Here is a 16,264-nt window from a genome sequence, read left to right on the forward strand (position 1 = left end):
CTCCTGGGGAAAGGGTTGGTGCCCACCCAGCTTCAATGGTGTGGGGAGATGCCAGGACACCTACCAAGGACCCTGGTTGGGCTGACACTTCCAGCCAACGAAGGCAGGGTTAAGGAACACATCATGGGAGGAGGTGATCCGACACCACCTTGGACACCTACCTTTGGGGCTTCAGTTACTGTATGTCCAGTTTCAGTGCATATCCTTCATGGGAATCATGGGTTAGGGCCAAAAGTTTTGATGGGAAAGCAAACTGAGCAGCTTTGCATTAGGTGAGGATCTGCTTTGGTTCCATCACCCGCAGGTCAAGCAGATCGTACCACAGAGCCCCTGCTGAGCAAGGTGAGACCCAAACATCACCCAGAGACAGCCCCCCTGTCCCGTCTGGTTTACTTGGGCATGGACACCAAGCACACCCAAGCATAGGAATGAGGTATGTGATTTATTAACCTTCCTGGCCTCAGCAGGGCCAAGTGAGGTGTAAAACTGCTTTCTATGGGTTCAAGCTCAGCTCACTTGGAGGGGCACCAGCCCCGGGGAACTGCTGGCTTGGAACAAAACAAGGGGTGGCAGCAAGAGGCACCAGGTCACGAGTTATGGGGAGCAGAACCCAACTGGGTCTGCAACCTCACAGCCCGGAGGGGATGGGGTTTTAGCCCTCACAAAACTGGGGGGAAAGGGGTTCCAGGGTCAAGTAAGGGGAGCCAGGATCAGAAATGAAAGGGAGAAGCTGGGGATGGGGTTGGCAGTAGGGACCTTCTCCATGGGAACACCACACTGAGATGGGGGTAGTTCCTCATGCTCAGTCTGGATGAGGACCCTTCCACACACCCATGCACACCCATTCTCCCTCTCTCCTTTCTCCCCTGGTGCTGGGGACTGGTCCCAGCCGTGCCATATGTCAGAAAGAGAACTGTTGAGAACTGGTGGGCTCATTGCAGGAGTGACTCCTAAGACGCTTGAGATGGCTGAAGGGTTCAGCTTGGCTCCTCAGCCCTTCTCCATCCAGGTCAGGCTTGGAGGTGACCCGTTTGTCCTCACCTCTGCACCATGGTAGTGGCTCAGCATGGACCTAAAGCTACAAACCAGCCCCCATCACTGCTGGGGAGGGGCAGGAGGTGCCCAAAGCTCCCTCCAGCACAGGAGGAGAGTCAGTGGGAGACGGGGATGGGATGGAGTGCGTGTGGGAGGCAGAGAGAGGTGGGGGGGTCCCTGGAGGTCAGGGCTGGGGGGTGCTGAGCTGGGTGCCGTTGGCCGTGGGGTCGCAGAGGGCGGTTTTCCTGCAGGCAGTCAGCGCGGGGTTGTTGAGGAGGGTGTAAGCCAACCACCAGCGGGCTCGGCTCTGCTTGAACCGGGCTCTGCTCGGAGCCGCCTGCTTGTGCTGCATCAGCTGGATGCCTGCGAGGAGAGGGGAGGATGAGCGGCTTCAGCCCCAGCTTCCCCTCGCTCCCATCTACACCCATAGGAGCCCTCTTGCGCCCTTGCACATCAGAGGAACAGGAGTAGCTCCTAGGATGGAGATGATCACATGCGACAGCCACAACCCCAATGGCCCCTTTACCCATAGGCACCATCAGCATCTCTAGAGGAGCAGCAAACCCGACCGCGATGATGCTGCCCCATGGTGTTGGCCATGCATCACCCTGGATGGGCAGGGGAAGGTCTCACCTTCTTCCACGTTGCTTGCCTGGAGCCCTGGTGGCCCCTCAGGTCTGGCCAGCTGGAGAAGCAGCAAGCAGAAGGCTTTCATCACCGGGTGGGACTGGCTGACCTCAATCTTCAGATAGTGGCAGTAAGTGTGGTAGCCTGGGGGGACACAGCCCACAGTGAGTGAAATAACAGGGCCAGGCTTCATGGCTCTCCCCTTCCTCCTGCCCTGGAGCAGAGGGGAGGGTTATTTGCTGGGCTCCATCTCTGCACAGCCAGAGCTGCTTTGCCTTCAGAGCTGTTCCCAAAATCCCAGCAGGAAAAGCAGAGGAAAGGAGAACACTGGGGCTGTTCAGCTGTGTGGAGACCTCAGAGCAGCTTCCAGTGCCCGAAGGAAGCTACAAGGATGCTGGAGCGGGACTCTTCATCAGAGACTGGAGCAATAGGACAAGGGGTGATGGGTTCAGACTGAAACAGGGGAGACTGAGCTGAGCTCTTAGGCAGAAGCTCTTCCCTGTGAGGGTGCTGAGGCGCTGGCACAGGGTGCCCAGAGAAGCTGTGGCTGCCCCATCCCTGGCAGTGCTCAAGGCCAGGTTGGGCACAGGAGCCTTGGGTGATAAGATGTCCCTGCCTGTGGCAGGGGTTGGAACTGAATGATCTTAAGGTCTTTTCCAACCCAAACCATTCCCTGATTCTATGTTCCTTCCCTGCTGCCTTCAGCACAGGAGAGATGAGTTCACTGCCCATGGGAACAGGCTCTGGCACTGCTGAAGCCCAGGGGACTCCAGAAGAGCATCACACCCCGTTGGGGATGGGTAGAAAAGCAGGACCAAGCGAGCATCAGAAGCCCCAGTTGTGCCCCCTGCCCATCTCTGAGCAGTTTGAAACCCCACTCAGTGCAGGCAGCTCCAGGTGATGGAGGAGCCCCCAGTGCCCCCATGTTCAGAGGTGCAGCAGAGGGCCCCCTCCATGCCCTACCTGGGTCGAAGGTCTCCACGCCCCGGTTCAGCAGGCTGATGTCCAGCTGGCAGAAGTGGATGGAGTTATAAAGGCCGGATATGAGCATCCTCCAGAGCCCAGCCAGGACGCCCACCAGCACGTTGATGGGGAAGAGCAGGTAGGTGGCGATGTACAGAGCTCGCCTGCAGAGGAGGAGGAGTAAGGAACACAATCACCATGGGATGGGAAGCACGGCCCTTCCCTGCCAGAGGAGCCACCGGCCAAAACAAGCCTCCCTCCCTCATCAGCAGACATGGGCCCCATCTGAGGTGTCTCCATCCCATGGAGAGAAGCAAACAGCCTTCCAGGCGCTTGGAGGAGGGACAGCCTGATGCACCATCGGGAAGCTCAGCTTCCAGCACACATAGGGTCTCCATTTCTCCTTGAAGACTTAGAAATGAGATAAACCATGAGTGTGGTGGTTTGGGATGAGGGACACTGGCTCCTGTGGAGGCTGGAATAGCCTACATCAACCTCACTGCAAGCGGTGGAGGTGGTGGACATCCCTTGGCTGGACACCTAGATCCATGTGTCACCCTGGTCTTCAGCTTAAGGAGACAGCTTCAGCAGTGACACCATGTACAAGGGACTACATCTGCCAGCAGCATCTGAACCAGTCCAGCTGATCCTGAGGGATCTGGGCTTCCCTTGTGGCTTGCAAATGGGGGTGATGGAGCAGGGCATAGACTTCCATAGACTTCACCCACTTCACCCCACTGAAATCAATGCTGTCAATGGACCATGGCCCTCTAAAGCATCTAAAGAAGCCTTTCTGCGAGCATGGAGCCACTTGGACCCCTCAAACCTACAGGTTTCCCCCTTGAGCTTGTGCCATGGAGGACACCACAACACCAGGGACAGATGTAAACCCAACACAGCCCTAGTGCCCTGGACCTGGAGAGGGATCAGCTCTGCCCCAGGGACCTCACCGTGCCCGTACCTGTTGGTGAGCTCCTTCCGGAGGGGATGCTGCTCCAGGAACTGGTACTGAGCTGCCAGGTTCTGCGCAATGACGGCAACCACCAGGGTCAACCAGAAGGGCCTGGGTGGGAGGGAAGGGGCCAAGAGGAGGGCCCCAAGCATGAGGCACCATTCCAAGAGGCAGAAACCTCCAGCAAAGCTGGAAGAGCCCAAGATAGAGCCTCCCCTTGACAGAGCATCTCACACCGTGGCCATGGCTGTGAGCACCCACCACATGTTCTGAATGATCCTGAAGAGGTAACTGTCAGTGCCCGACTGGAGCGGGATGACGAAGAGGAAGGTGAACCCCACTGAGCAGATGAAGAAGATCACTTGCTGGATGAGGAGACCTGGGAGGGAGACACGGGGAGAGGATGGAGAAGCAGAAGATGGAAGAAGTTCTTGCTTTCGTTCCCCAACCAATGCTTGTTTCTGAGCCTCATTTCAATCCCATAGAAAGGCTGTGAGATCCTTCCCTGCCTGCCCTGCTCCCAACACATGGGATTTAATTACACATTCAGCCTCTCTTATCACTCCCCCCATTATCCCTGCTGAGAAGAGGCGTCACTCAGTGCTGCAACTCTGCTGCCTCATCACAGAAATCAGCCTGAGCTCTGATTTCTGATCATAAATCACACCCAGATCAGCAGCTGCTGCTGCTCCTTAAGCTGGAGCTCGTGCTTCACCTCCACTGCTTGGCTTTAATGACTTGAAAGCCAAGACCTTTAAGCAGGAGGCAGAAGCGTGGTGACACGGTGAGATGCAGCCAGCGCCGCACTGAGTACTGGGGGGCCAAAGGAAAGCTGCTCCATGCTGGCAAAGGGGTGCAAGGAGCTCCTGGGGTGCTCCCCAGCTCCTACCTCCACACTGATCTCTGCAACCTACCCCCAAGATGGGTCTGCTCTTGTGAGGGTTGGTCACCAATGGTGGGCTCCCTTGTCCTTCCATCACCGCCCTGGACCCTCAGATTGGCCCTGGGGCGCTGAGATGGTTGGATATTGCACATCCATCACTGCATAGTGTCACCTCCCATGGGGCAGAGAAGCCTTAAAGCGGCTCCAGACCATGGTGGAATGAAGATTTCTACCCCTTTGGATGTCCTTCACTCATCCCTGGGGAGTCCAAACCCCATTCCCCACCCCAGGGACACCCTGGGTGTGCTGGGGAAGATGCACAGCGAGGAGCATCTGGGATGTGAAGACTGGGAGCGGAGGAGACAGACAGTCCTTTGCATGAGATGCTGTGACAGCTTCTCAAATCAAAATAGCTGGGATTGAGCCAAAGCAAGTCACCATTCCCCCCCTCCTTCCCTTTTTAACTCCCAACCATTTGGTGTTCAGCATGGTCCTTCCTGCAGGAGGACAGATTGTGTTTGGGGAAAGAGGAACAAAAGCCGCTCTGCAGCTGGCCCTTTGTGAAACGGGACAAGAAAGGGGGACAAGATGCTCAAACGCTGGGTATGATGTGCAAGGTGGGGGTCCACCCCCATCCACCCACCCCATCCTGCCCCAGCACCCCTTACCCAGGCAGGCAAAAGCTGTCTGGAAGCTGGCAAAGCTCATCCAGCAGACGATGGCTTGTCGGGATGGGCGGAGGATATGGGCTTTGTAGAAGACATCCAGCACCGCTCCTTGGTACAGAGCCTTCAGGTTGCTCCTGGGGAGACAGGCAAGCTGCATCCTGGCTTGGTGGGAAGGGGAAGAGGAGCGAGGATGCTGTACCTGTGCATCACCAGCGTCCTCAGGAGCATGGCGCAGGTCAGCAGGCAGCACAGCACCAGCGAGCAGATGTAGCACACTGCAGAGGAGCAGGGGGAGATGATGGGCTATGGCTGTGGCCATCCACACAATGGGATTTGACTGCAAAACCTATCTCAAGAGCATGGCCGGGGGGCACGTGATGGATGTGCCCATGCCTCAATTTCAACCCCTACCCTCTTTGTGACACAGGGATCTCCATCTCCCAGGTGAGTTGGTGAGGCAGTGAAAGGGAAGGGGAAAGACAAGCACCCAGGAGAAATAAAGCAGTTGGGTCAGCTGAGTGCTGAAAAAGCTGTAATAAGCAGGCAGTGAGATGGAGAGAGCCAAGGAGATGCTGCGGGGTAAATGCAAGAGGGAGAAGGGTTTGGTAGGAGAGGTGGAGATGTTGGGAGGGGGGAAAGAGGATGAGAGGGATTTGGTGACTTGGAAAAAGACATAACCTCGAGGTTGGTGGTACCCCAAGGTACACCATGGAGGGAGGGGGCACCCCTGCCATCCCCACATCCCCCATCCAGGGCCATCTGCTTGATTCCAGCCCATCTCAAAGCCCGCAGCTGAAGGGCAGCATCTGCAGCGCATCGCTGCCTTGGCACCAGGCATCCACGGCTGCTTTCATGTCTGCACGGCTGCGGCTTCAGCAGCTGGGTTCAACTCCTCCTGGAAGCTTTTCCATCAGCATCCAGCTTCCTGGACCACCCTCCGGGCCGGAAACCTCCCTGGTACATTGGGAAACCCTCCAGAAACCACCTCTGGATGCAGGGCCCAGCAGGGAGCCCACCTTCCAGTGACCACAGGTAGTACTTGACGGTCCTGAGCTCCTTCTCCATGTCACCAGGGGCAGCGGGGCTCTCCGAGGGCACCAAGCCAAACTGGACCAACAGCACCACGATGTCCTTCGTCATTCCTGCCCGGATGATCTGGATGGTGGGGATGACGGCCACCAGGAGCAGGAGGGCGACCTGTGCAGGAGCAGTGCCACGTGAGCCCCGGGTCACGGCATCCCATTGCTGAGCCATCGCCTTGGCTTAAGGATTTAAGGCTGCCTGAGCCCTGGAAGCACTGGGCCAGCTGCCATGAGGGGTGGTAATGCCTCAAGGCATGCAAATACCATTCTGATAGGCAAAAGTGTGGTGTGGCAATGCCCTCTGGGCTCCTCTGCCTCAGGAGGACACACAAAACAAGGAAGGGAGGGGGTTCTGCTTGGCATTTAACCATTGGCATCACCTGGTAGACAGCGATCATGGCTGTGGTCATGGACAGGACGAGCTTCAGTGGGATCCGGAAACCTGTGAGGAAGAATTGGAGAGGAGCTGGAATGTGGGATCACAAGGAAAGAGTGGAGCAGGCTGCAGGTCCAGCCAAGCCAGGAGCTAAGGCAAACACCCCAGTGAGAGCACTGGGAGAGGGCTGTCAAGTAGTAATTGGGATTTATTGAGAGCAATTCCACAGGGATCTAGCTGGGAGCGGTGTCTCCGTACTCCACAATCCCTTGAAACCTGGTCACAGAATCCAGGTTCATGCTGCATGGGGAGCCCTGTCCTCAGGGTGCCACCCTCTGGGACAGCCCCTGCTCCTCCCATGGGTGAAGGGGGCAAGGAACGCTTCCCTATTCCGCTCAGGGATTTTATCACATCCTCATGAAGCACCAGGCTGCACTCTGAGCACAACCCACACCTGAACCTCACTGCTTGAGCCCACCCATACCCCATGGCGGGGTCCCTTGCTTCCCACCCCGGAGCACAGCAGTGTGTGCATAGCCAGGACACGGCTGCTTTGGGGAAGGAGCCAGGAAAGGCATTTGCTGTCCCGGGAATGGGATGCAGGCAGTGTGGGGAGCCCGCGCCGCAGCCAACCTTCCTCAGGAGCATAGATGTAGGAGCCTAAGTACGTCTGCACCCTGGACAGGAGGCTCTCCTCGAGCTTTGCAGAGCTGGAGGAGGAAAAGGAGGGTGAGAAATGCGTCCCTTGGGAGCAGGGAGCCTCTCTGCCCCCGCTGTGAATCACTGATGGGGCAATGCTATGGGAATCGCTATGGGCAATGGGAATCGCTATGGCAATGCTATGTTATCCTTACCTCCCCTTCTGGGGGCGTTTGGACAGGACAGCCTTCAGGTACTTCTTGTAATAACCTCTCCCTGGCACCTTCAGGAAAGCAGCAATAAGTCACCTGCTTTGAGCACAGGAGTGTGCTCACAGTAAGCAGGGAGAGGTGGCTCTGCCTTCTGGGGGGCCAGAGCATCTGCATCCCATCTAGCAGCCATCTCCTGCCCCAGCCATACACATGATGCCCCACAGCACCCACAGGGATGATGGACTCCCAGCCATAATGAACGTGTTGGAATGGTGCTGGCAGCACATCTTCCAGCACCACAGAAGGTGGAAGTGAATGTGCCTTGTTCCCATCAGCAAAGCAGCCCAAACGCAGGCATACCAGTAGGACAGCTGAAACCCCCCATTCCCATCAGCCAGCTCCCACCAAGGGCCTGGGGTCACTTCAGTCCACACTTGGGCTGGCTGCTTATTCTGAAGTAGGTTTTTCCTCCTCTCTTCCCAACAAAGCCCCGGCATTTCCCAAAGGGCTGGGGATTATCCAGCGTGTTGGGAAAACAAGGCAACCCCAGTCCCGGCCTGAACAGGATGTATTGATGCTTTAAGCCTCTTGTACTAAGGAGTTTACTCCAAAGATGGATTTCCCACTCCCTCTTCAAATCCAAGGAGATAAAAAGAGCCGCCACCCCTGCCATCAAAAGAGGGATGGAGGGGAGGCAGCTCCCAGTGCTGGAGCAAAGTGGGGACCACATGGCCTAGGAGCACCCAGTTCTCCCAGTACCAAGGCAGGCAGAGATCTTGTGGGGCACGGGAACCCCCAAAACCATGCAGGTCCATCAGAGGGCTCTCCCATTCATCCCCACTGAGTCACCCCATAGATCTACATTACCTCCTTATCCAAGGTCTCCTCCTGCCCGGTGAAGCTCTTGATGAGCAGGGCTGGGTACCAAAGGCTTAAGAGCACAAGGCAGAGGATGATGGGGATGTAAGAGAGTGTGGAGTAGTACCTGTATATCTGGGGAGAAGCAGAGATGTCACCATCCCACCCCAGTCCTGGGTGGGTGACACCTTAATGTCCCTTGAAGGAGGTGATGAGAAAGCCTTGGGCGCAGCAGCCTCCCTGCTCCTTCCCCAGGCAGTGGGACCCATACCTTTGGTGACTGGGGACAATCCACCTTCTGCCAGATGTGGACCACGCAGTGGCACCAGGAGAGCAGGCAGCCCATGAGGTAGCTGGCCCTGTGCCGGACGGTGGCACAGGCCATCAGGGGGTAGTAGAAGGCAGGGTAGTAGAGCAAAGCCAGGATCTTCCAATACTCTGGATGGTACAACGGGAAAAGAGGAGGGAGAGCAAAACAGGCAAGAAGCAGCGCTCTCAGTAGGGACCAGGGTGAACAGGCTGCTCAGGCTGACACCCAAAGCTTCACACCTCCTGGGTGGGGAGGACTGGATGCTCACAGGGCAGGAGGGTGCTGGCCTTACCCCGGGTGCTCTGGGAGGAGTGGGTGATGAGCGGCAGAGGGTCCGTGTCCAAGACCAGCACGCACAGGGAGGAGAAGAGGATGCCGAACACTGCAGCCACCAGCCCGCGGTTGCCTTCCTCCTCCAGGAAGTTGGCTGGGCTGCAGGGCGAGGAAGCAATGAGCCCTCCACCAGGCCATGGGCACCCTGTCCTCACCATCCTCTGCCGCAGAGATGGTTTAGGTCCTGTGCTGCACCACAGCATCCCTCCACCCACTTGGCTGCAGGGTGATGGGGACCCTGGGGACCGGGTACCTGAGCAGTCCTGGGACACCATTCCAGCAGCTCCGGTGGAGACGCCTGCGCTTCACCAGCAAGGACAAGCCCAGGAGCACGGCCAGCTGCCAGAAACCCAACCGAGGGAGCACTAAATACATGGGGTGGTATTTGGGGGGGCATTTGGAGGTGCTGCGATGTGATGGGAACCTCCAGGGAGACACCACCTCCACCCAACAACCTCTATCCAGCCATGGTTGAAGCAAGGTGCTTCTCAACCTGTTCTGATGAGTTACAGGCTCTGACACCTCACTGGGACCATGCTATGGAAATAAACCAAAGCTTTCTATTGATTACAGTCTAGGGATGCTTGAGTCCCGTGTTAGAGCAGCCCAGCTCAAACCTCGCTCCAGCTCAAGCTGAAGAGCCCAGACATGGTATATGGGAGTAGATGGGCATGGCCCGAGCTGGGGGGCAGCAAATACAACATCAGGGCAAATAACTCATCCCATGGGATGTGGCAGGTACTTACGGAGATGGGCGCCATGCAGATGTGATACAGTCTGGGAGAAATGGTGGGGTCACAGTCTGGAATTACACTGGGAAACATGCTACAAAGGGGAAAAAGGCAATCATGTGCTGTTGTATTTAGTCCCAACAGGGCAAAGCAAAGATGCAGCAGGGATTTTCGTCTGATGGCCAGAAGGGGTAAACCTCCAAAGAGCTGGGTTACACAGCCAGGGGTGAAGTCACCCTCACAAGATAACTTACCATCAAGCAAGCAATAAAGATAACACCCAGGAACAGCCCCAGGCTGATCCCCATAGGGTCTGGGTGACCTCCTTCCACAAACAGTGATACTGAGAAGCAACAGGAGATCAGCAAGGAAGGATGAAGCCCAGCTGACCTCTCTTATTTCCACCCTAGCTGTGCCTTTTCAAGGGATGCAGCCTGCACAGAGCAGTTCCTGCTACCTAAGGCACTGCACTTGTTAAATGCCATCTGAGAGGCTGAAGGCCCCTTGGAGGGTGTTTCAGCGCCTTTCCCATGGGATAGGGACCAGCCCCAGAGCTGTGGGACAGCAGAGGCGATGGAAGCCTGTGGTTGGTGATGCCGCATCCAGCGCTGCATCCCCAGCCAGCCAAGGCCAAGCAGATGTGCCAGGCTTTGCTTTATTTATTCCCTCTCTGGCCTCCACAGCATCCCTTAATCTCTGCTGTGCCGCAGCCCTGCTGCTCTCCCAAGGCCAGGAGGGACTGTGCTGGCTGCAAATCCCTGTGCCAGGGAGCCGGGCATCCTGAGCCCCATAACACACAGTGGGGGAGCCCACACGAGCCCTCATGCTCATGGGGTGGGCAGAGACAGGAGCAAAGCTGCAGGGAAGGGTCTGAGAGTGGAATGAGGATTCCTCAGGTATCCCATATCCAAGGCTGTCCCCAGCCTGCCAGTAAAGGCTGTATAGGACCAGCTGACATTAGCAAAGCTCCGATTTCAGACTTCTTTTCCCTGCCCTTGGATAGGGCAGAAAATTCCTGGTGTCCAAAAATATCCCAGCTCTGGAAATCCAGAGCACACACCCGTAACATTGAGAGCACAGGGACACCAAACCCCTTTTTGGGCTTCAGCACCTAAAGCCAGAGCACAATGTGAAAGATTAAGGGCAAGGAGGATCCCTTTGAGCTGGTCAACACTGGGATCTCCTCCTGCTGGCCCTCTGGGTTGGGTACCAGTCAACTGAGTGGTATAAAACTCAGAGAGGATTAAGTCAACAGAGGGACAATAGGTGCTGATAGATGGGCCTTGGGATGCCCATCTTCACATTGGATAGATCACCCTGCTGCTCCATGCTTCAGTTTCCCCTCCCTGTAGCACTTCCTTTAGCCTTGGTAAGGATATGAAGTGCCAGGTCCTTGCTGTGAGGTTGAGCCCTGGGTTCCCATCCCTGGGACAAGCACCCATAAAGGAATGAAGCAGTTTTAGGTGGCCCAAAAGAGCCTTTTCCATCACCTCCCGCTCTCCCAGTCATAAATGCTGGGACTGGTGCTCAGGGGATGCTGCTCCACAACAAGGGGATGCGGCAGCTGGGCAGGAGGCTGGCTACTGCCCAGGGTGACCCAGCAGGGACAGGGGACACGTGGCACCCACCGGCAGGGCTGGACACTTACTCATCCTGTGGCACGGCTGGCTCCATGGTTTCATAGATGTACCAGTCAGAAGCGAGGTCATCGGTGCTGTCCAGAGGAGCATCCTGCATCCCACCGGAGCTGTTGGCTGCCATGGCTGTCTCCTTCCTCCCTCTTTAGGCTGGGGAGCAATGGGGAGAGGCAGCTGGAGGCAAGGTGAGTCCTCCTGGGTTCTTGGAAATGAAGGGATAGAGGTGCTGAGCCAAGAGGCTTTATGTCCTCGGGTCCCTCCCGCAGACAGGGAGGGAGCAGGCACTGGGAGCCTTCCAAACCCAGCCGTGCCTCCAAGGATCCAGCTTTTATCTGGACTCAGAAGGAGGCAGAAGGGATGAACCCCCCTTCCCCGAGCGCTCCGGGGACACCTCATGGTCCCGGCTCGGGATGCTGATAGGCTCGGAGCCTTTGTTTGGGTTGCGGGGCAGCCTTTATGCCGACGGCTCCGAAACCAGCGCAAGGGTCAAGCATGGGGCTCAGCAGCACAGGCTGGCAAAGGGAGGACGCCATCTCCCAGCCGTGACCCCTGTCCCCAATGTCCCTCTGTGCCACAACACCCCCCAGCCCCAGGAGGAAGCCTCAGCCCCATCCCTGTGCAGCAAGGAGAAGGAAGGAGGCTTTGTTGCGGTGCCAGAGCCAACAAGTCCTCATCTCTCCTTCTCCCCACTATTCCTTGATGACTTTGGCTCAGACGGCCCCACACCCTCTGCTCTGTCCCAGAGCTACACTGCACAAGCTGCAACGTGCCCATCTATCACAGCTATGGGGAAGGCAGTGCCCAAAGGTATCCCCAGGTGCCAGGCAGTGATGCTCAGAGCAGCCTCCAAGCCCCAGAAGCCAGCCCAGGACCTGGGGACACCTCATCCCACAGCACAAGGGACACATCCAGCACTGCCAGGGCTGCTCTGAGGGTGTGGGTAGGAGATGGATGGCTGAGCCAGCAGCTCTGCTCAGGGCTGCTGTTTGTACAGCTGGTGTTCACCAGGGACCATGATGGATACAGCACATCAGCTTCAAAGAGATTCCCTGAACCAAGATTGTGGCCCTGCAGGCAGCCCCATCTCTGAACAGACAAATGGCACTCACCACCATGGCCCTACTGCACCATGATCTGATGTTTCACTGGGGATCATGTCCCCAGCCAGGTTCCGGCTCCCCTCCAGGGCTCTTTAGGTCAGGACATGAGACCTGGGACCTTCACCTCCCTTCCCATAGGGGCAAAACTCAACTCGATTGCAGGTCCCCCTTATGCCAGCATTTGGTTCACGACCATCAGGGTGCCACAACCACCACCCCGCTCCCCACTGGAGGAAGAATGGACACCCCAGCCCCAGCAGAGCATCCAAATCAGATGGACCCCAGACCCCATCTTCAACCCACCCAGCACATCCCAGCCTCAAGCTATCAACTCTCCAGCCATCCCCTGGCTCTGCATGTGCAGGGGAGCAGCTCTGACCTCACCTCCCAGGAATGCAGCACTCAGTAAAAAGGTAGAAGGAGCTTGTAAAGTTCATGGCAATGCGCACAAGTCTGCAAGCCCCTTCCTCCTCCCACTGGTCACCAAAGGCTGCCAGGGCTTGGAAGCTGGGGTTGGGGTTTAGGGAGGTGAGCAGCATCCTTCTGGGGATGCAGTTTTCCCCCACCAAGCAGCATCTGGGTGAGGAACCAGCTCCAAAAGCCACCAAGGGATTGCCTGTGCCCCTCTCGTGGGGTCACCCAAGGAAGGGCAACCAGCAGAAAGCAAGATTTACCACCCACCAGTCCTGCCATTACCTGAGATGATCCACCTCTGGCCGAGCCACATTGCCAGTGCTCAGGTGTGCAGCCTCTCGGGGACACGGAAGGCACAGAAAAGCAGGAAGGAAAGAAGGGAAAGGCCCAGCCAGGGGCATGGTACACACAGCCATAGGGAGCCCTGCAGGCAAGCCACAGCCTGCATCTGCACTGGGCGGCAGCATCATGAGAGCAAGCTGAGAAGCTCCCTGGGTGGTGTGCGAGGTCCCTTCCAGCACATCCCTGCTCATAGCCACATACACACCCCCAGGGCTTTGCTGCCCATCTCTGGCTGGGGATGAGAGCAAGATGGGTCCACACCTTCCCAGCACCACCTTCAAGTCCTTCATCCCATCCCACTCCTCTTCATGAGATGGATCCAGTCCCAGTCTAGGTCACCAACCCATCATTGTGGCCCAACAAGCAGCGTGGCAGCATCTTGGTCATCACTGTGAATAGTCTGCAGAAATCAGGAGGTGCTCCAGAGCCTCCAACCCATCTGCTGAAACCCATCACCATCAGGTGAGCCAGCGCAGTGTGAGGCTGAACAAGTGATGCTGTGACATGGGGATATGTAAGCGTGGTCCCCAATGGGTCTGTTATTGCCCTGGCCAACAGGGCTGATGCTGTGATAGAGGAGACACCTCCCTATTCCTGCAAATCCCAGTGTCAGGGGAGGGAAGGAGAAGGAAAAGCAGGTGGGATCAGCGGGATCAGCAACCCCTCTGTGCCCTGGGCTTCCCCGAAACCGGATCCCTTTGCTCCTCCACATAACCTCTGCTGGAACAGACCGGGCCTTTGATCGCAGCAGCCGAGCCTGAGATTGATGGCTTCAATAAAGCTCCTTCATATTCTTCATTTCCCACTATCCATCACTCTCTGGGGAGCTTTTGCATCCCACCACTATGAATTAAACTGGGGAAGGGGGGAAGAGAATAAGGGAGTCCTAAGGGAATGACCCCCCCTTCCCTCCTCCCATTCAACCTAATGGTGATGCCTTATGTACAGCTTTTAATAAAAGTGATAAAGATCTCATTGCACAACTGCTCAGGGAGTGGTGTTGGGGGGGGGAAGTTGTTTAAGTGAGATCTCCTCTAATTCAATTGCCATTCAGGAGCCACGCAGGTCCCCGCAGAGCCAGGTAGCACAGGGATGGTTTAGAGATATCGAAGGGAAGATGGCATTCTCAAAGGTGGGTTTAGCAGGTCCGGATGATGCTCGGAGATACAAAGCCTGGTGTCACATCAGCACAAGCTGAGCCAGCCAACTTCATCCCCAAATCCACCACACTCAGAGCCCCAGCCCCAACATGAGATGAGAACAGGGGGGTTGCATCCTCCCAGCCAGGAAGGGCAAGGGGACAGTCGGTCCCATCCCTTCCCTCCACCGGTGACCTTGGAGCCACCCAAGCACCAAAGATGCCAGGTCCAGCCCTTGCCTGGAGCTTCCTGCAGCCTTTGATCATCCTGCAGGGAAAGCAGCCCTTTTCCCAGCGTGCCGATCCCATGCTGCTCCCAGCTTCCCCAAACACAAGTGCCAAGGAGCCCACACACACACAGACACTCTCTGGACCATCCAGCCGGAGCCTGGGACCTCCGGGAAGCGGCCGCTCACCCTTCAGCCCCGGGGCACCGGGAACGCTCAGCTCACTGCACTGCTGAGGGATGCGGGAAGCCGGTGACCGCATCCCAGCCTGCGGCTGCCTCCATCCCCTCGGGAAAGCCCCTGCCCGGGGCATTGAAAGGGCTGGGGGAAGTTTCTCATCCCGCTCCGACAGCGTTTTCCTCCCTCCGCCCAGCTCCGTGAAGCCGGTTCTCATCCGACCCAAACCGCTTCTCCCCTGCATCCCTCCTGCACCCCGACCTCAGCCGTGGAGCCACTCCAGCCCTTCCCAAACCCTTTCCCTGCAAGCTGGAGCCTGCAGATAATAAATCCCCCACAGAGATCACAAACACTCTCCCCACAAAGCCAAAGAAGCCCCTTTTGCACTTCCAAAGCTTCAAGATCTAAGCAGAGGAGGCTGTTTAAGGTGATTTTTAGGCTCCTGAGACACCCCCCCCCTCCCCGACCCCTTCATTTTAAAGCAAAGGCAGTGGCACCTGCTGCACACACAGCCCCTCTGCTGTGTCAGGAGTTAGCAGAACTGCACCCAAAACCTGCTGACAAAGCCATCCATGGCACGGAGAGCAGCGCTGGGGGGAGGCTTAGGGGCAGAGCACCCCATAACCTCCCCTCCTGCCATGCTGGGGGGAGAGAGCATCCCCAGGAAAAGCTCCCCCCTTCCGCCCCCCGGATTGCTTCCCAACAGGGAAGCAAAATCCCTGCTTAAGGGCAGGGCTGAGATTTGGGGAGGATGTGAGTCCTACAGCCCCAGAGCAGGATTTGCCCCCATCACACCCCCCCCCCCCCCCCCATTTGCTGTAGATTGAAGCTCCCATTCACAACCTGGTGCAAGCAACCCCCCAGGCTCATGATGCCAAGTTTGCAAGGATGGAAAAGGAGGGGGAGAAGACGAAAGACAACAAAAAGAAGTTACCTTCTTCCACCCAGCGACCTCCTGGCAGGGCACCAGAGGCTTGGCCCGATGGGGGTCCCAGGAGAAGCGTGGCCTCGCTGAGCGGGGTCTAAAGCATCAGGCGCGGATGCAGCCAAGCAAACTTAGAGGCAAAGTTCAGCGCACCGGGAGCGCGGAGGCTGCCGAGGCTCAGGGAACTTTATCCCCTCCATCGCCAGGAGGCCTTGGCTGGGGGCCACCCTGGGGTTTAGGAAACGAAAAGCAACCAACCCCGTGCTCCGCTCTCCCTTTGATTAGGCAGAGCTTTTCGGCACAGGAGGCAGCTTGGGCCAGCCCCCTTCTTCCCCAGCTCTCCGCAGGCTCAGCTGGGTTGTGGCTGCTCCCTCCGAGCCTGGGCTGAGGTTTAACGGGGGAGCCCAAGGGGCTGAGGTGCTGCTGTGTGTTCCCCATCCATGGGATGCAAACATCGCCGCTTCCTCCTGGGATAAAGCAAAGGGCCAGCTCTGAATGGGTGTAGGACCCGGAGCCCGATCCTTCACCCAAATCCTGTGGCTTTGTTTGGGTTTGTCTCCTGTGTGTGATTTGGGAGGGTTTGGAACAGGGAAGGGAAGTTTGGGGTTGGGTCAAGCTTGGGGTACACCATCACC

The 16,264-nt window shown here is 57.2% G+C and overlaps 1 protein-coding gene across 1 annotated transcript; it reads right to left on the minus strand.

Moving 5' to 3' along the window:
* Positions 1-423: 423 nt before the first annotated feature.
* On the minus strand, positions 424-15,951 carry STRA6 (signaling receptor and transporter of retinol STRA6). The gene is made up of 18 exons (XM_061349971.1): positions 15,639-15,951; positions 11,318-11,456; positions 9,685-9,763; positions 9,192-9,277; positions 8,898-9,037; positions 8,567-8,733; positions 8,305-8,430; positions 7,441-7,508; positions 7,220-7,296; positions 6,591-6,652; positions 6,145-6,325; positions 5,328-5,403; positions 5,129-5,262; positions 3,839-3,956; positions 3,587-3,688; positions 2,626-2,789; positions 1,669-1,806; positions 424-1,398 (listed from the first exon to the last, which is right to left on the minus strand). The coding sequence occupies exons 2-18, from the start codon at positions 11,428-11,430 to the stop codon at positions 1,220-1,222; spliced, it is 2,010 nt and encodes a 669-aa protein (XP_061205955.1). The 5' UTR covers positions 11,431-11,456; positions 15,639-15,951; the 3' UTR covers positions 424-1,219.
* Positions 15,952-16,264: the final 313 nt, after the last annotated feature.

Source organism: Neopsephotus bourkii, unplaced genomic scaffold, assembly GCF_033783945.1.
Source record: "Neopsephotus bourkii isolate Nb327-2 ecotype Australia unplaced genomic scaffold, CSIRO-AGI_Nbou_v1 NB_463, whole genome shotgun sequence".
In the NCBI taxonomy this organism is placed as follows: domain Eukaryota; kingdom Metazoa; phylum Chordata; class Aves; order Psittaciformes; family Psittacidae; genus Neopsephotus; species Neopsephotus bourkii.